Source organism: Primulina tabacum, chromosome 17 (genome assembly GCF_025594145.1).
Source record: "Primulina tabacum isolate GXHZ01 chromosome 17, ASM2559414v2, whole genome shotgun sequence".
Lineage (NCBI taxonomy): Eukaryota > Viridiplantae > Streptophyta > Magnoliopsida > Lamiales > Gesneriaceae > Primulina > Primulina tabacum.
The window spans coordinates 31,630,481-31,649,762 of NC_134566.1; the positions used below are offsets into that span (position 1 = coordinate 31,630,481).

At 36.3% G+C, this 19,282-nt stretch overlaps 5 protein-coding genes across 5 annotated transcripts; 3 read left to right on the forward strand and 2 right to left on the reverse strand.

Moving 5' to 3' along the window:
- The first annotated feature begins 653 nt into the window (after positions 1 to 653).
- Positions 654 to 1,229, forward strand: LOC142530704 (pterocarpan synthase 1-like). The gene has a single exon (XM_075636520.1). It carries the CDS (start codon positions 654 to 656, stop codon positions 1,227 to 1,229), a length of 576 nt encoding a protein of 191 aa, XP_075492635.1.
- A 679-nt stretch (positions 1,230 to 1,908) lies between these two features.
- Positions 1,909 to 3,643, reverse strand: LOC142531974 (uncharacterized). The gene is made up of 3 exons (XM_075638266.1): positions 3,285 to 3,643; positions 2,757 to 3,183; positions 1,909 to 2,435 (listed from the first exon to the last, which is right to left on the reverse strand). Exons 1-3 carry the CDS (start codon positions 3,439 to 3,441, stop codon positions 2,081 to 2,083), a joined length of 939 nt encoding a protein of 312 aa, XP_075494381.1. The 5' UTR covers positions 3,442 to 3,643; the 3' UTR covers positions 1,909 to 2,080.
- Positions 3,644 to 6,330: 2,687 nt separating this feature from the next.
- On the forward strand, positions 6,331 to 8,442 carry LOC142531145 (uncharacterized). Its single transcript, XM_075637205.1, has 3 exons — positions 6,331 to 6,522; positions 6,631 to 6,696; positions 8,146 to 8,442. The coding sequence occupies exons 1-3, from the start codon at positions 6,472 to 6,474 to the stop codon at positions 8,191 to 8,193; spliced, it is 165 nt and encodes a 54-aa protein (XP_075493320.1). The 5' UTR covers positions 6,331 to 6,471; the 3' UTR covers positions 8,194 to 8,442.
- Positions 8,443 to 9,229: 787 nt separating this feature from the next.
- On the forward strand, positions 9,230 to 13,939 carry LOC142530793 (bZIP transcription factor 29-like). The gene is made up of 5 exons (XM_075636630.1): positions 9,230 to 9,386; positions 10,816 to 12,162; positions 12,246 to 12,378; positions 12,465 to 12,549; positions 13,296 to 13,939. The coding sequence occupies exons 2-5, from the start codon at positions 10,886 to 10,888 to the stop codon at positions 13,508 to 13,510; spliced, it is 1,710 nt and encodes a 569-aa protein (XP_075492745.1). The 5' UTR covers positions 9,230 to 9,386; positions 10,816 to 10,885; the 3' UTR covers positions 13,511 to 13,939.
- A 1,094-nt stretch (positions 13,940 to 15,033) lies between these two features.
- On the reverse strand, positions 15,034 to 17,131 carry LOC142531870 (transcription initiation factor TFIID subunit 14b-like). The gene is made up of 6 exons (XM_075638141.1): positions 16,896 to 17,131; positions 16,686 to 16,780; positions 16,173 to 16,394; positions 15,764 to 15,948; positions 15,551 to 15,672; positions 15,034 to 15,140 (listed from the first exon to the last, which is right to left on the reverse strand). The coding sequence occupies exons 1-6, from the start codon at positions 16,995 to 16,997 to the stop codon at positions 15,057 to 15,059; spliced, it is 810 nt and encodes a 269-aa protein (XP_075494256.1). The 5' UTR covers positions 16,998 to 17,131; the 3' UTR covers positions 15,034 to 15,056.
- Between the last annotated feature and the right edge of the window lie 2,151 nt (positions 17,132 to 19,282).

Sequence of the window (19,282 nt, forward strand, 5' to 3'; positions counted from 1 at the left end):
TTTTTGAAAAGAGTTTCTCATCAAAAACTTGATTGTTTAGGCCAATTTCTTTAAAAACGAACAAAGATTAATCAAAACACGCTCTTTATTTGAAGCATAAGCTAGCTTACTGCCTTAAAATTTAGTTAATTGATAAAAGAACGTCACATAAAGTCAAACTTTGATTAACATTCTATCCATTGATATTCTTTAATGAATTGTACTAATCAAGCAAGATTTTCTGATCACGAAAATTTCATTCAAAGGAAATAAAAAGTGTATATTAAAAAAAAAAAAGCAAAGAGAAAAAGTCATGGTATGAACTCACAAAACCCTTATGAATTTAACATGATAAATCTAAGCATGTGATCTCAATTTGAGTTTTTTGTGTAATTTTTAACATAAACTATATTTATTCATATATACATTTCAAAATATTTGAAAATAACATTTAGACAAGATATATAGCAGGCGGTGTTTGCAGCTACTTTTGCGTGTAAGCATTAAATAGATTATGGAAGACGACATGTAGAATGTGCTCTTTTCTTGTAGTTTTAGGGAGAATATTTTTATTTTTTTATATTATTCATATAAGCTTAATTTTGTATATAAACTAATTAATCTTACTATCCATTTTTATCATGCCATTCATCAAGCAAAAACAGAAATTCAACATGGAGAAACCCTACATAGTTTTAACACTTCTCTCGTTAGCAACAATCATGGGTGCTGCCAATGGTGTGGCGATGCGGCCCGAATCAATGGAAAAGTGGTTAAAAACCCGATACCGGGTAAAGGAAAGAGTCACCCCACTCCAGTTCTACGTTCGAGATGTTTTTAGTATGCCAACCACAACGAACGTCATTGTGGCTAAGGCAAACTCTACTTTTGGTTCGCCTACACTTTTTGGCCTTGTCACGGTGATAGATGATCCGGTGACTGTCGGGCCAGAGCCAGAATCCAAGATAATGGGTCGGGCAGAAGGGATCGTCACGTTCGCCTCGTTGGAGAAGATTAGCTTACACATGACGTTCACCATCGTGTTCACTGATGGGAAGTATAATGGTAGCACACTTAGTTTTGTTGGTCACAATTCATGCCTCGCGGCCGAGCTAGGTCAAATATCTATAGTTGGTGGGACAGGTGCTTTCGTGTTGGCAAGAGGCGTCGCGTTTATTAATTCTATATCGTCTAATGGTTCGGGTGATACTCTCTTCGAGTATAACGCGTTTGTGTTATCACATTATTGATTGATCGTGACATGACTTGCGGGGTGTTGAAGATCTCATCTGTTTCACATTTCATGTTTTGAAGTAATTGTGATTCTTGTAGTTTGATTTCATGTCTTGATCAATTGTGTAGTGTATTGTAAATATGTATCCGCTTCCTTGTAATAAATATTGTGCAAGTGTATGGACTTACTCAAAGCTCAAGCTGGACTTGTGTACGTATTGAGTTATTCGAGCTTGAACTCGAAAAGTGTAATGACCCAACACGACTCACTCGCGATCATTACTCATAATACTTCTCCAACCCAGACACTGGAACTTTTATCTTATCAGGACGGCTTTGCTAAGACCTCCTGGACGTAGCTCAATTGGTAACAGGGTTGCTTTGCCAAGACTTATATGTCCAGGAAGTCTTAGGTTCGAATTCTGGAAAGGTAGAAGCACCAGTGCCTGAGCTGGAGAAGTCCTATAAGTAATAATCGCATGTGAGTAGTGTCGGGTCATTACAAAAAGCTCGAAATTTATTTAAATAAATATATACATTTATATTTACACTCAGTAGCTCGTGATATGTATATACTCGAATAGACACAATTAATATTCGAACTCGACTTGAGATAGTAAATTTGACCGAGCTGCTCACGAGTTATGAGTAACTTGACTCATTTGCAATTATCTAAAATAATTTCAATGCTTCTTTTAGGCAATCATATTTTCATATATAACATAAAAAATACAGAGAAAAAAAAAAAGATCACCTCAAAAAAGAAATCTCATGTATCAACCTCAACAAATCCATGTAGCACACGTGTAAGACTCATAAACGAGAAAGCTCGGAAACACACAATGTTCCAAAACTGCAAATGTTTGGATCAATGGCAAGCATTCAATCTACAGGTAGCATTGAAGCTGGTTCCTGAATTGGCCCTCATGAAGCCTGAAGCAGTACGGAGGACTTGTCGAGTTGACCCCATTAGCGCCCAGTTCATATGTTGGATTACAGCAAATGAGTGATACGGGAAGACTACGCTGTTGTATGAATTCAAAAGTGCGGTGGTTCCTTCCCTTAGGAGGGTTCTGTACGGGTCGCCTCTTCCACTCATGCCTTGCCATAAGGTCATGTCCGTGCCGTATTTATTCGCCGCGACAGGGCCAAAGACGATGGCTACTTTGGTGTCCGGGCTTACCACCTTCCAATAGCATCGGTGCTCTGGCAACATCCATTGCCTACAAGAAGTATTATTTAATGGAAGAGATCTAGAGAAAATTGTAAATTGGTCTCTACAATCAAATTGCAGTCTTATTCTCATAATTTTGCTTATTTTTCAATTTTAGTCATTTTTATCTTAATTGTGGTCAGTCTGGCTTTCACATAAAAAATGATTATAATTGTTTATTGGAATGAATCTGAAATCAGTCAAGTTAGTTAAACAAAATCACAATCATGCCAAGTTTAATGACAAATTTTACTATCTTCCCAAACATTTACTGTATGGTTTTGAAAAAGATGTTTCAAATTTTTAGTTTAGAACATAAAATTAAACTTACTGATGTGAACATGCTGAAGCTTCCAAGAATGGCGTCGCAGGCGTCGGAATAAACCAAGGCAACGGCTGCTGCTGAGGAGCCGGTGGAAGCCGTACTGGTGGAGGCTTCACAGGGGCAACCGGCACTGTGGGCGTGGGGGATTTTTGGCAAAATGACATGGGCTTTGCAGGCTGCGCTAGCAATGGATCCACAGTATACATTTCCATATCAAATATGTTGAACATCAATCTTAGGCTCCCAGCAGGACCAGCAGCTACCCCACAGTCACTTGACCCTTGCCCGCTGCTCGAAACTTGTGCATAGCAACCTCTCAAATCCGGGGTCCCATCAAACTTCATCGCATAATTTCCCACCCAATTCGTGGTTTCTTCTCTCCATGTTGTGTATTGGCCGCCACTGCCGAGACAGGCCAATGTCACGTTCATTCCTGCAAATGAGAACTATTTTACCAGCTGCAAATAACTTCCAGCGAACACGTAAAACTTTATATCTGTCAACACATAGACGCAATCAGTGTTCGAAATTTACCGGACAAGGGGTAATCGTAAAAGGATATCTGGCCATCTCGGCACTGATCACAGAACACAGTTCCAGTGACCATTGTATCTCCATACACTCCATCAATGGATGCTGCTGCAAAAGCAAGAAGAAACCCTGTCAAGAAGAGCTTCCCTGACCAATCCATGGATTCTGAGGAGCTGTGAATTAAGCAGTTAACAAGAGTGAGTCTGCAGAACCTTAAGTAGCGAAGCTTGAGAAAGAGAAATCTCGGTGTGAAAGAGTTTGAACGAGTAGAAAAACAAACGAAGAAATACTAATTATAATCGGTGCTAAGCTGCAACGCTCAACTGCCTCCATTTATTATGAGATCTATCAATTGTGCCTTGGATTCAGGATTGTAAGCAGTTGCATTTAAGGTTGTTGAAATTACTAGGATTCAGCTTTGACATTAAAGGAAAGATGAAAATAATTTGAAATCTATTCTCGGAATCCTTCTCCAAATCAAGACACCTATTCTGAATCAAATACATCGTTTCAAGCACAAATTTAATTAAATAATTTGTCTCTCATTCCAATATAACAATCTAACCAAAAACCGATCGTAAAGTGCAAAGCTAAAACCCTAGAAGGAATTACAAACGGAAGGAACACCAAAACATGGATCAAAAGTAAATAGAGAAGTTGGAAAGGTCCATCTTATTGGGCTTACCTGGAAATACTTAAATGGATCCAAAGGTGATCCTTAGTTTGTTCTTGGAACTTATTTATGCATTGGACATTAACAAGTTTGAAAAATAATAATAATGGGATTTTTTTATTTTTTATTTTGAAGGAACGAACGGGATTCTCTTAGAGTATTTATGTTTAATAAAAAATAAGAATGGTAAGTATTTTTCTTATGAGTAAGTCTCTTGTGAGACGGTCTCACGAATCTTTATATGTGAGACGGGTTAACCCTACCGATATTCACAATAAAAAGTAATACCCTTAGCATAAAAAGTAATATTTTTTCATGGATGAACAAAATAAAAGATCCGTCTCACAAAATACGATTCGTGAAACCGTCTCACACAAATTTTTGCATTTTCTCTTATAACGAGAAAAAAATATAAAGTTATAAACTTTGATAAATATTGGGAAAACATTTTTTTGAAATAATATTTTCTTTTTTTCTTAATAATATAATCATATTAACTTAATATTGGGAAACAAATGACCATTTTTTTATGAATTAAAGAAGGATATATTATAAATTTTGTTTGTAAATTTTTGTTTTATAATAAAAAAATTTTACCCCCTATGAAAAAATCACGACCTTTATATTTTGGCCGGATGAAATATTTAACAATATCAATTAAATCTTGAAGATTCCAAGAGAAGATGGCTCTTTCAAAATATATATTAATACAAAGGTGGCCAGTGTGTCCATTTTTGAAAGGGGCCTATCCATGAAATTGAAATATCTCTAAAATAGCTAAATTCCCACAATTCGGCTATTCTCCTTTATGAGTAATGAAAAGGTAGTTGAGAAGGCACGTTACGCTGCGGCCCGTGCAACTAATCAAGCCTCCGCAATTCAAGGAAAATATAAATAATCTATACATAAATATATACTAGGCCATCGACACACGCACGCGTTGCGTGCTTGTATAGTATTTTTTATAATTTATTTGATTTATATTTAAATGAGAATCAAAATATTATTATAAAAAATAGTGAAGGATTACACTGTAATTTTGATATATAATTAAAAAATAAAAGAATAAAAAATGACCTCAGTAATAATTGAACATATAAACTAAACTCCAAAAAACGACGACTATATCTGCTGAACTGTATATAACTTTCATTACACTTTTAACATTTTATTAATATATATAATTTTTAAAACATATATGATACCAAAATTAGTATATATAATAAACTGATCGTGACATAGATATTGAATGATGGGCGGGGAAGCCTTCTCTGTCTAAATCAATCAAGTAAATATTTCCTTCAACGCTTGCCTGCAATTTGTCCCATTCTGCCTAATTTCAAATCCATCCTCTCATTTATTTTTTTTCAAAAAAACAAACAGAATGTATTACCTAAAAAAAAAATACAGTTTTAATTATAATTTAAAATATGATATGTCCATTGATTCATTCAAAGTAAACCTAGCATGAGACGATATCACTGAGTTTTTATCCGTGAGATATGTCAATTCAATTATATTTATTAAGGAAAGTAACATTTTTGACATAAAAAGTAATATTTTTTATAAATTAAGTTGGCTCGAAAGTACGTATCGCGTAATTATTTTATGAGACGGTTTCACAAAATTATTTATGATTATTTAATTGTTCTTCAATTTAGTTTTCCTTGAATTTGTGTTGGAAAATCAGTTCACTACCGGGGGGAGTGGGGATCAATAACAACAAATCAGGAGAAGATCTTTTGAACGCCTCTTGAATCTATCAAAAGGCAGAATGTTAGCAAATAAAATTAAATTTATTGAACTAAAAAGAAACGCAAGTTAGTATAAATAAATCGAAGCACATTTTAAACAAATAACAGTGATTCAACAATCTTATATATATTTAATTATCATCATACTATGTTATAAAGGACAATAAATTTACTTATTAATTATTTTTATGGTTTGATGTTAAAGATTAAAATATGATTTAACGTTTTTTATTATATAATATTTGATTCAAAGTTTTATAACGGTTGAAGTAAAAAAAAAAATATAATTATTTTTATTTTATCATTTCATTTATTTAATGAGACAATCCACGTGTTGAAATCTAATAATTGTATCTATTTATAAAAAAATTGAAACGTGATGTTTGAGTTGTTATATAATATAAAAAAAAGAATTATATTATTATTAATAATTATATTTTTTAACAAAACGACAAATTTTGAATCTACTTAATAAATAAGCACAGTCTAAATTATCATCGTTGGGGGACAAAGCAGAATAAATAACTCTCTAAATTGCCATAATTGGAGGCGTCAATGAAAATAAATGAAACATTTTTTAAAGATAAATAAATAAAACTTTTTAAACTACTAGCTGAGACGACTACGTCACTCGCACAAGCAGGCGCGTGGGAGACAAAGCTGGGGCTCGAGCTGGACAGACACCCGAGGTTCTGTTAGAGCTCTTTCTTTCTCAGCACACATCAGATTCAATTTCTGCGCGTGTTTGCTCAAACTCTCATTGATGGCGCCGCCGCCTCCTGGAGTGTACTCCGGCTCTAGCACACTCGCTTTGGTAATTGATTTTCCACACTTTTCGCCGTTATCCCTCTTCTTCCGATTTTTATGTTTTACGTGTGTGTGAGAGATTAATGAAAATTGTCTGAATTTTGTTGAATGGCAGGTGGCTCGGGTATCAGCATTCTCATTCGGGCTCGTTTACGGGAACATGAAGCTCAAATTTCTTAGGGTATTTTGCTCTCTTTCTTTCGGTCGTCTCTGTTCTGCTGAATTCGACATTGTGAAATTGAGTTTATGTAATCTTTGTGCTGGAAGGAATGGGCGTATTAGGGTTTCCTTGGGGTAGAAATAATTGACTTACATAGATCTTGCACAATGATGATGATGACGGCAAACAAAATATATAGCTTCCCAAAGTCGCGACTTTCGGAACTGAATTTAAGTTCGAACTAATATTGAGGAGTAAAGACGTCAAATGTGGGGGGTAATGTTCATTCAAAATTATCCTTAAATCTTTGTAAGAATTGGGGGTAAATTTTATGTGCCACCATGTGTTGTGCCGTGATTACTAATTGTCTTTTGACATATAGACACAAGGGCAGTAGAGCAAAGAGTTGAGGACCCCCTCAAATGTGAAACTTTTAATTTTCATTTGCAGTATTTCCTAAAATTCAGATTTCGCATCCAAAATATATTGAATCATCCTTTAGTTTGATCTGGCCCCTGGTCCCGAATCCTGCATCTACCCTTTTTTCGTATCTCGTGATTTTCTCGATTGAAAGAATTTGTGTTTCCATTTTCCTGCAGAAATTTTTTTGTTTAGCCCAGCTTTTTGTCCGTCCTGTTTTTCTATGAATCTTCCCTTTGTGTCTTTCATTTGACTTCAGTTTCTTTCGAAAGTCGGTCAGTAGTTTGAGTTAAAATGATTGATTGCTCGAAGCTTTGTGGTGATATCTGATATCGTCTTCATTGGCACTTGGGTGTGAAAATGCTGGGGTTTAACGCTTTTGTCAGTTGGCCACTGATGTCACTTTGATTTTGTTTTCAAATAAGGTTAGCTCAGTAAGGGGGTCGACTTTTGTTCTAAACTTTCCATCATAAGTTCATTTTTTTATGATCATTTAAAGGAGTTCACGTTCTTTTTGTCTTTTACCTCGATTCATCAATGCCACAGCTTGCTTGAAGGAATGCATTGCACACGAATTAGAATGTGTCTGTTACGTTTGAGTTACGAAAGATGAAAAAGTGCTGCTTTCACACATTGCTCAATATTCAATGAGTTGATTAAATAGTCCTGTGATTCAGAAAGCTGCTGCACATGATTATTTAATTTTTTTCTCTTTATAAGTAAGAATGCGATTATCCCTTTTTGGCGTTTCGTTATATTTTCCCCTTTATATCGACACTGACGTGCTTGTTTGGACCTCTGAAAATGAAGTTGCTAACCAATGTGATTAACATGTAATCATCCAAAAGGTCCCTCGTATGATTCTTTTTTAAAGTGTATTCTATCGATTCAATCGTTTCACTCGTGTCTCATGTATTTGGAGTGCATTTATTATTAACTTTTATTTGTATATCCAGTGTTTGTTCTACTGTTAGTTAATGCACAATTATATTCTATCCTTCTGGCTAGAGCTGAGAAGATTGAATTTTTACCATTATCTTGTTTTACCAGGCGAATGCCAAATCTCACAAGAAAGCTGAAGCGAAGGGACATCATTGAAGGAGCCCATTCTGCGTTTTTTCGCGAAATAGTCCTATCTTCATTCTGCCTTAAGATTTAGGATATGTGGTTTTTCTTCTTGGGACTGTTTAGTTCTTGGAGGATAGAGACATGATTCTGGTCTTACGCAGATTTTGTTCCAATTTTCATGATATTGACTATTTCTGAAGCAAGCACGTCGTATTTCATGTGACAAACGAGTGAAACGACCGATACCCAATATAAAATATTGCCTTTTGTTTTGTTTTTTTCTTTAATGTGATCGGTGCCTGATTATATATAGACCACACAACTCTCATCTTCTCCGAACCCAAACATTGAAGAATTTTAACAATTTAATATCTCCATAATGAAATAACATAATCGACGCCTTTTGAATGAGTGATTTACGCGTTTCATCAAAAAATTTAATTTTTTTCACACGTATCATTTCATCAGCTACAAAATTTTCGACCCCAACAATGTATTTTCTAAGTCGACGATTTGTGTATCTTATTTGACACCAAAATCCTGAATTAGGATGCTTTATCAGAATTCTCGAATTTTGATCAAGTATTAGGTTTCGGCAAAAACTCGAATTTTGATCAAGTATTAGGTTTCGGCAAAAACTTGTGTGAGACGGTCTCACGGATCGTATTTTGTGAGACATATATCTTATTTGGGTCATCCATGAAAAAATATAATTTTTTATACTAAGAGTATTACTTTTTATTGTGAATATCGGTATGGTTTACCCGTCTCACAGAAAAATGATTCGTGAGATCGTCTCACAAAGAAACATACTTTTAGGTTTGAGAGCAAATAGTAACAATATCATTCCCGAACTAAATAAAAAATATATTTTGTATATATTTCTATTAATTTATATTCGATTAATTAAGCATCATCAATTATTTATTTTGTCGGTCATTGACACTTGCCACGGACGGCACGAAAACGCGTTACTAAGTATTTGCAATTTCCCCCTCCTTGGAAAAGCAACTGGGAATGTGCCCACAGAAATCACTGAATTGCTGATCGATCCAGATATAAAGGGTTTCCCTATTTTGTCCCTTAAAGAGTCTTCTCTCTCCTGTCCGGACACGCGCCCGGCCCATTCGCTAGCGAAGTCTCTCTCCGAGAACGGGGGAAATGGCAATTAGGGGTTTTTCCTTTTCTCTTGCTGCTTCTCATATCTTGTTCAATTAGACAAGGTAAGAATTTTGGATATAGATCCCTTTCGATTTTTTAAAGGCTATTCATTTTGCTCTTTGTTCGGTTGGGACTGTTTCAATCGACTCGTCTGAATCAGATGCTTGTAAAAAATCTTTTTTTTTGCTGAGTTCTGCTGTTTTACCTGTGTTTGATTGCATTTGGATCTACAGAGAATGATGCTAGATCAGATCCAGATTCTTTTGTAATTCTTTAGTTTTAAAGACACTTTGGACTATGCGTTGATTGATTTGAGTCGGACTTCTGTTTGTTTATTTATGTTATTACTACAGTATGATTGTATATCTGTTTCGGATCAACTCTGTCACTGTTATCTTGTTGGAAGACAACATCTAGCTAGATCTCACTGGAGTTGGGACAAACCTCCAAGTGTATATAGCTTGTATCGCATCCGAAATTACTTGGCGTGCATTAGGAGGGAAGGTAGGCGATTTGCCGAGCAGAGCTCGGATACGGATGAAAAAACCAAAAATAGGTGTGGGCGTACCATATATTTTTTTGGGGGGACCCCAATCTCATGATAATAATTATATCGATTGAAGATTATCCGACGGTTGTAGATATTTTCCTGTTTAAATGGAGAGATCAAACAGATGAAGATGTAAAGTGGTTGCCATACACACGCGACAATATAAATTGTTGCTCAATTTTCAGACAAATTTTAGGTATAGGGAGAGAGATTCCCTTTCCTTGATAGATGGAGACAGATGTAAAAGACATTATTAACGAAATTCAATCGGAATGAAATTGAAATGAACATTAAAATTGGAATTCAATTAAATTGTTTTTGGGAGGAAAGGCGGGAGAGTAAATGGGAGGAGTAATGTAGTACTTGTCATGAAATCCCTAACGTACGTGCTACTTGTCATGAAATCCGCAACATATGTAGTACTTGTCATGAATCCGTGTAAAATTTAGTTGTATCTATCGTCTTTTTAGAGAGGGGACGTTGCTTGTAGAGAGGGAAAACGTACATAGATATGCGTACATAAGCACACACACTGATACAAGCTTGTAATCAATCACGTGGAGATTTAGCCGAGGGATGCTGGTGATTTGCACGGGAAATGTGGTAGATAAACTCTTGCTAACTTGAGCCGCTCGCTTTTGGGAAAATATTTCGGTCAATGAATGTGTTTGGAAATTTTGTTTTTAATTACTGATTTCTATATATTTGTTTTTGTCACTGTTTTTTTTGTTCTGATTTTGAATGTGTATATGTATTTGGTGTTCCAAGGCAAAACCCGTCTCCGCTTACCTGAGCCGCTTATATGATAAAATATTTTCAGGAACAGGCAAATCTAAATGAGCTTTGTGCCTTTGAAACTGCAATTTTATTATTTGATCGGTTTAAATGAAGATTAATATCGTGTTCAGAGATTAATAGCTTGTCGATTCGATGATTTTCAGGTTGGCTGAACTGAAATTGTGTCGAAACTCTGACTTGCCAAGTGTATAAGATTGTGTTGAAACTGAAGAAATGAGTGGCAACGAGGAAGTCAACAGTGATACTATGAGAAGACTTCAATCATCGTTCAGAACATCACCGTCTTCACTTCCGAAACAACAGAATCCCTTTTTAATGAATCAACAACAAGAGGTACCTCTGTTAAGCATGCCACAAGTTCATGGTCAAATTCGACAATTATCCCCAAATTTAGGAGTCGAAAATAGTAGTAAAAGGGCTGGCATCCCACCCTCTTATCCCCAAATTCCACCTATCTCACCTTATTCGCAGATCCCGGTGAACCGCTCTGGAAATCAACAAATCGGTATGCAAAACTTTAGTAATAGCCCGGGGCCATCTCATACTAGGTCTTTGTCTCAACCCTCGTTCTTTGGACTCGATTCGTTGCCACCTTTAAGTCCTTCACCTTATCGGGAATCTCCTTCGAATCCGGTTTCTGAGCAAGCTTCGGCTGATGTGTCCATGGAGGACAAGGATGGTGGTGGGAATCTGCATTCGTTGCTGCCTCCCTCTGCTTTTATGAGGGGTAACTCATTGAGGCTTGGGGAAGGTCCTCCCCTTCGTAAGGCTCATAGACGTTCCAATAGTGATATCCCTTTTGGATTTTCAACTATAATGCAGTCTTCTCCTCCACTAATTCCACTGAGGAGTCCTGGTGCTTTGGATAGCTCAGTTTCTCGGCCTTTGCCGTTGGTTAAAAGAGAGTCGAGCTGGGAGAAACGAGGTGAGAACAGTGCAGAAGGGACGGGGGAGAGAAAGTCGGAAGGGGAAGTTGTTGATGATTTGTTCTCTGCTTATATGAATTTAGACAATATCGACGCATTCAATTCTTCAGGTACCGATGAGAAACTCGGAAGTGAGAATCGGGATGATTTGGATGGTCGAGCTAGTGGTAGCAAGACAAACGGAGGTGACAACAGTGATAATGAAGCGACCAGTAGTGTTAATGATAGTGCAAACATCATGACAAGACCCGGAGTGTCTCATAAAAGGGAGGGGGTCAAAAGAAATGCTGGGGGAGATATTGCTCCAACCACTCGACACTATAGGAGCGTCTCAATGGATAGTTTTATGGATAAGATTGACTTTGCTGATGAATCAACCAAAATTCCCCCATCTCCTGGGACACATCATGGTCAGCTCTCGCCTACTAATTCTCTGGATGCAAATTCAAATTCATTTAGCTTGGAGTTTGGCAATGGTGAGTTTAGTGGTGCTGAATTGAAAAAGATAATGGCGAACGAGAAACTAGCTGAAATTGCATTAAATGATCCAAAACGGGCCAAAAGGTAATCTGTCCTTTCTGGTTTCATTGCTCTTGAAATAGACGAATTTTATGTGCCATGTTTTGAGTAGAATATGACTGTTTTAGGATATTAGCTAACCGCCAATCTGCTGCTCGGTCAAAAGAACGGAAGACAAGATATATTGCAGAGTTGGAACACAAGGTCCAAACATTACAGACAGAAGCAACCACGTTGTCAGCGCAACTTACTCTACTTCAGGTGAGAGATTGATAAGATTTTTTAATTTTCTCAGGATTTTTAGGCTTGAAATTTTTACTTGATCATGGGTTTCTGTTTGCTTTCAGCGGGATTCTGCCGGTCTGACCAACCAGAACAATGAGCTGAAGTTTCGGCTGCAGGCCATGGAACAACAGGCCCAACTCCGAGATGGTATGCTGATTTAAAATTTTTAGATTTTAGCTGTATTTTTGTGGAGACTTAGTTTCTGTCTTTTCCTCAAACTATTCCTCTTCTTTTTTTAAAAATAATTTATAGGAAAATGCTATCTAAGTTCTGAACCATTACTGTAGCAACAATTAATGTCCTTTGCATGTTAAATGGTTTGTCAGGGATGGGGGGTAATTCTAGTGAGAATTCGATCACATCACGTCTCCTAAAATGATTTATATTCATGGTTTGTTATCATGTATTTAAAAACAATCCGCACCTTTGGACGTGCATCGCTACTGTTATAGATAAAGTACAGAATTGAAATTGAGATATTTGTTTCAAACTTCGTTCGACTGTGAATGATGTGAACTATCTTGAAATTCCTTTTTTTCTCAATGGAATGGCACGAGCATTTCGCGTAATGGATGCACATTAAACCCTTGAAGAATTAATGATGCTCCAAGAAAGAAGAACTTGCTAAATAGGGTGCGAGTCATAAGAAAACATGGAATTCTTTATTTCTGTTTTACGGACGTATCTAAGTCACGATACAACCAAGTATTCATAATACATTAATCTCTGTCGGAAAAATGTTCTTGTATCCAACTCCACACAAATGGGTGTGTATAAGGTTGAGGTTCATGAACCTAACTTATATAATCCGATAATTACTATTCTGTCATCACATCTAAATTTGACGATCATGACTCGTTTAAATTTCACTTACTTTTGGTTTCTTATGACAGCACTAAACGAAGCACTGACAGCTGAAGTGCAACGTCTGAAAATCGCCACTTCCGAACTTAGTGATGATGCCACCAAATTTCAGCAGCTTTCCATCAATCCCCAGATGTTCCAGTTACGCCAGCAGCCAACTCAATTAAACGTGCATCAGTTGCAGCACCAGCAGCAGCAAATGAATGGCAGCAGTTCATCTAAGATAAATGAATCGAAGCAGTAGGTTCCTATCGTCACTCCAGATGCCGACCTACTCTCTTAAATCTTTTTCTCCCCATTTAGCGAATTTCGCTACTTTGCATTCGTTTTATACAATTTTGCACCTGCAATGCAACACATGGAGGCGTGGAATCCAGAAAATCCTACCGCTCGCCCATTTTCATCACATATATATTATCTTATAGACATTATAATACAATGAAGCGTCAGATTTATGCTCTAGGAACAAGGATGTGTCTGTAGAATTTGTTTGTCGGATGAATGTTTTATTTTGTAGTTGTTTTGATTCTTTTTTGGGTTCAACATGATAGTGACATTTTTTCTCTGTTTCTTGCTCTTTAGTTTGCGACTCCCGTCGAGGACACTTGATACTAAAGAAACTGAACTGCAATTTCGTCAAGGTTATGTATGTGATGTCTTGTATATAACTTCATTATGTTTTTCATGAAACATTTGCAGTTTTTATATTCGTGGGTATAGGATTGTGCTGTGAGTTATAACAAGAAAGGCATCATAGATTCAGAAATGCCATTTTGATAACAAACCCTGTATGATTGTGTCCGAGGACGGACATAGCAGCTCAATTTGAAGTTCCAAAATTTGTAAACATTAACATTACTTATTCTAATATGCGGATAATGCATTTACAAGTAATTATGGTATCATGGGATATATGATTCTATATTATAGCAGGGACTTAATGTGATGATATAATTTTCAGCATAATTTGAAAAGAGCTTTTCAAAAAATAAATAGAATAATTAAAGAAGTGAATAAAGCTCTGATCTTTGTTTATGTTGGGATTTTAAAATTTAGATATTCCAATTGGCATCAAGTTAGTAATTTTATTATTTGGGCATAATACTAGTTTGAGTTGTTTAGTTTATTATGTTGGTGTTATAGTCAATCTAAAAGTAGAAAATCTGAAATAAAGAAAGTAGATTAAGGGAACAACTCATTAATTAGATTATGGAAAATGTGTTAACTCAAATTCCCAAAACAAGATATTTTTTACCTTGTTGGGTAAGATATCCATTCAATAACCAAATCCGACGTGCGTCTTCATGCTTCTGAAAATGAAGTTACTAATCAATCTGATTAGTCAGTAATAGATTAGACATTTATCTTCATGCGATCTGTTTATTATTACTATTGTTGTTTTTCCTCGCATCCGTCTGGTCTTTGGGATTGGGATGATTGTGGCAAATGATTCTGCTCTTACACTGAATTGTTTCAATTTTCATCATGAATCATGATGTTAATTTTTGAGTGCGCACATAATAGTTCATTCATGTGACAAACGATCATGCAGCACCAATCTTTGTTCCCTAATGCTAGAGAAATGTCTATAAAGAACAGAAATTCCAGCAACGTTACAAGTACCACGGAAACTTTGAGAAGATGAAATAATTATAGAGGCATCTTTTTGCACTTTCCTTCATATGTAAATCCAATGTTGTTTCCTGACAAAAAGCTCGGAAAATGGACACACACAAAACTACAGAACATGGTAATGGTGGAACTGTACATGGTGGGATGCAAAAAAACATTTACAGATCAGATGCTTTCAAGTGTTGTTGCTGTCCATCTATCAAAATCATCTGCCTTCTCAGTCTTGCAATGTGTGCTTGCACCTATGTATTCAGATAACTGTCAAGCAACAGTATTTGTGCATAGACAAAAGAAGATACTGTAAACAAAGAGTGCACTGTCATGAACTTGTATTTCACATTATAAAGATTGAGCAAATATAGCAGCAAACGAGTTTGAAACACATCGCAAGTTCATCAATTCCAGCACATAGTGGAATAGAAAAACAGCCCAAGCAAGTCATCGGCAGTTCAAATCCTGTCTCCAAACAATTTACATCTTCAATTTTTTTCCTTGATAAGATTAATATAATCAAAACTATGGTTTTCCCGAGCTCGCTCTTTATTTTTCAAAATCTTCTTTGTGCAGTGAGAAGAGTGATATTCCGCTCCCAATATTGAAATATTTCAAGCTCAAATTGTTTGATTTTGTACCATCTCATGTCATTACTTACCTGCTGGCGAGCTGCAGCGAGTTTCAATAGCTCATCAGCCTCAGAGAAAGTGGTAAACCATTGGTTTAGGGGATGATCTTTGGTGTCGCCTCTCTTCCCATTGCCATGTTCCTCCATAGGCACTATTAAAAAACAGATGAATCGATATCATTCCAATGTGTCATGAATAACCAGCACTGTGAATTCGATTAAGAAAAGCAAAACAAAACAGACCAGGAGGCAGTGTAAAGTCAACAGGCACTCTTGGCACAACAAGTGCAGGATGATTTTGCACCCGAGCAAAGAACGCCTCTGTAGGCTCTGAGAAAACGATTTCATCATAGGCTTCCACAACAACAGGCTTCTTAATGGAAAGTGGACCAGACTCATCCTCGGGATACAACTTCAAATGGTGAAACCTAACAAAAAAGATAAGACACCTCCATATTTGAAAAATGGCGCAACTGTTGTTTTTATTCCTAGATTGTTCAATGCACATTACTTTTGAGTGGCTCACAAGTGCAAAGGTTTATCATTGACATACACACAAGATAACATCATAACAAGTTGAGTGGCTCACAAGTGCAAAGGTTTATCATTGACATACACACAAGATAACATCATAACAAGTTGAGTGGCTCACAAGTGCAAAGGTTTATCACTGACATCACCGTGGAAGAAAAGGGTCATAGCAATTTCGAATTCACCCCATCCTGACTCCGATAACTCAAAAGGCGGATTCTCGATAATTCTCGTGGGATTATTAAAGCTCGAATGCAATTGAAATACCACACGCTTTATCACCACTCCGAGATCCTCATTTGTCGCCCCACGAACATATATTGTCCATTTATGTGATTGATGCCTGATCAAGCAAAAGAAGAGTGATTAATGGAAAACTGCCCGACATTTTGATCAAACCCTTTCAACACTCGCATTTAGTGACGGAGCCAGACCGCCGCTCAATTTTTAAATTTCATTGGTCAATTGCCTAAAAATAATTATATCTTTTCGCTTAGCTCTAATGTTTGCTCTTGCCCCTAAAAATTTAAAAATAAAAAAAGATTCTCTCAACCCATCCTCCATTTTCGGACTCCGTCCCTGCTAGTATTACTATGATCTCACCAAAAAAAAGTGAAAGAAAACAAATTAATACTCACTCAGTGGCCTCTTCTTGCCAAGCCAAACCGCAATGTTACCATAAACAATGGGAAGACAGATTTCTGAATCTTTACGCTTCTTAACCAAGCTCTATACGATTCGCAACAACCACGCAAATAATTTTAAAATTAGCAAAATTCATAAATTATACGGATAAATTCTTTTTTAAACGCTTCACCAGTTCCTTGACAAGAAAACATCTTACTTTTTTCTCATTGTCTTCTGATGATTTAGCCATTTTTGAGCTCTGCGATTTTGGAAGGGGGTCAGTTATATCCAGCTTATCTGCACCTTGACTCAGAGACATTTTGCTACAAACAATCAATTGTTAAATTGTTCGAAACTCGAAATTTAATTAGGGTTTCCAATTGGATCATATCGGGGATCAAATTCTCCTGCGGGGAGGCCTGCTATCAAATTTTGCAACCACCGGTGCAAATGGAGAATATATTACCCTGTATAGATTACGTGTCTTTAGCTGATTGGCAAATAAAACATACTCCAAGGACAACATTTTTAGTCTAACCTCCGTGAAAAAAACTTGTGTAAGACGATTTCAAACTCGTATTTTGGGAAACAATTTTTTATTTGGGTCATTTATGAAAAATTATTACTTTTTATTCTAAAAGTATTACTTTTTATTGTGAATATCGAGAGGGTTGACCCGTCACATAAATAAAGATTCGTGAGATCGTATCACAAGAGACCTACTCACCATCTATGATTTACAGTTGCTCTTGCTAATTCGAAAACTATACTTTCAACCCTCAACCTTTTCTTTTTTAGAAATAAGTCCCCAACTTTTAAGATATGATGGTTTAAAAAGTTGTGTACAGACAGGGACGGAGTCACTCTATTTTTCACCCGGGTTTTAGCCCGAGTGTCCAAAAAAATTTTAAAAAATTTATATGTAAAATTTTGTATAATTTTGGATAAATTTGATATTAGCCCGGGTAGATCATTTTAAAATATTAAAAGATTTTAGAGTTCAAAATTTTAGTTCGGGTAGAATCGGATTCCTGGTTCCGCCACTGTGTACAGATGAGGATAACAATTCAAACTTGAAGTAGTTGCTTGGTTCACGAAGAATTATTAAAAAGAGATTATTCGATTTATTTTTTTGTTAGCACATACAACAAGTGTAAAAGGGTCCAAATGCTGTAAGATGTATGGAAATCTCGTGTACCCCTGAAACAATTCGTTTAGGTCGAATTCGTTTCTTTCGCTTCGAGCTAAGACCGTCTCGGCATTTGACAAATTTCCATGTCTATTTTGAAGTGGTATCGATGAATAACAAGGAAGAATCTGCTAAAAGTTCTATAGAAGCAAGCGAAAGATGCATCTCTTAAAGACTTGTTGTGTGAGGCCATATAAGTGTGTGTATGTATAGATGTGAACATGTCAATGCCATACTAGTTAGAGATCTTTAATGAGGTGCAGAAGTTTGAGGAACATAGCACATGAGGAACCTCGTGGAATGTCGTAAATGGTCGATAGCAGATCAAAAACAAGAAAACCCCATGCACGATTTTTCGGTACTAAAAACCGTATATAAGATAATATGGCATATGGTGTGGTGCAGAGGTCCATTATATGTGATCAATGCATTATATGATTTCAGCTGAGAGATTCAATGGATGCTTTAGATTATGGTATCCGGAATGTAATAGGACTAAGTTACTGTATGGTGTTCATGTAGGTAATGATAGAAGATTGTTCCAACTATATTGCTGTTCTGAACTATTTGAATCTAATATTTTTGGTTGTAACTTGTAAGACTTGCTTATGGAAAAGAAAAATGGCGAGGTGAAAATCAAAGTCACTGCTGTTAAACTTTTGAAAACTTTCGACGGAGTAACGAAGGGAAAACTATGAGGCTTTGTATGTTGGATAGCATTTTATGACAATGTGATATAGTTTCGTTGATTTACAATCTTGACAAGACTAACTACTCTGTGTCTTGAAAAGGAAAAAAGATTTTTTTAAAAAAACTTTTTCCTAGAATATATCTAGCATGATCTGGCCAAGCAAGAGGTGAGATTGGTGAATTGATCCTCATTGCAGGGAATGATGAGGCCACCAGTTGGATGGTTTAACCCGAATTCGTCTTCAGCTCAACTTAGTAAATCTTGAAACGAAGGTTCATTCAAGTATGGTATTGGAACAACAAATCTCTTCTTTTCGGAACTCTCCCCAACATAGAAGACAAAATGACCCTTTGGGACGTCACTTCCCTGCATTGAAGTTAATCCTTTCGCTTTGAATGAAGACCATCTCAGAATTTGACGAATGGACATCGTTGTTTTGAAGTGTGGATGGATGAAGAACAAAGAAAGAGATAATAGACCTTGGTAGAAAGCTAATAAGCTTCTTGAACACTTGTGACTTGTTGTACATGGCCAAAAAAGTGAAGTATATATAGGAATCTTGACCGAGTGGTGAAGAGGAGAGTTGATTTATGGTGTCTGATGAGTTTTGAGGAACATAACACGAGGAATCGGCTTAAAAGGCCGATAACAGATTGAAAAGAGGAAAACTCATGTAAGATATTCGTTAAAACATCGTACTCAAGATATTATGGCATGTGGCACA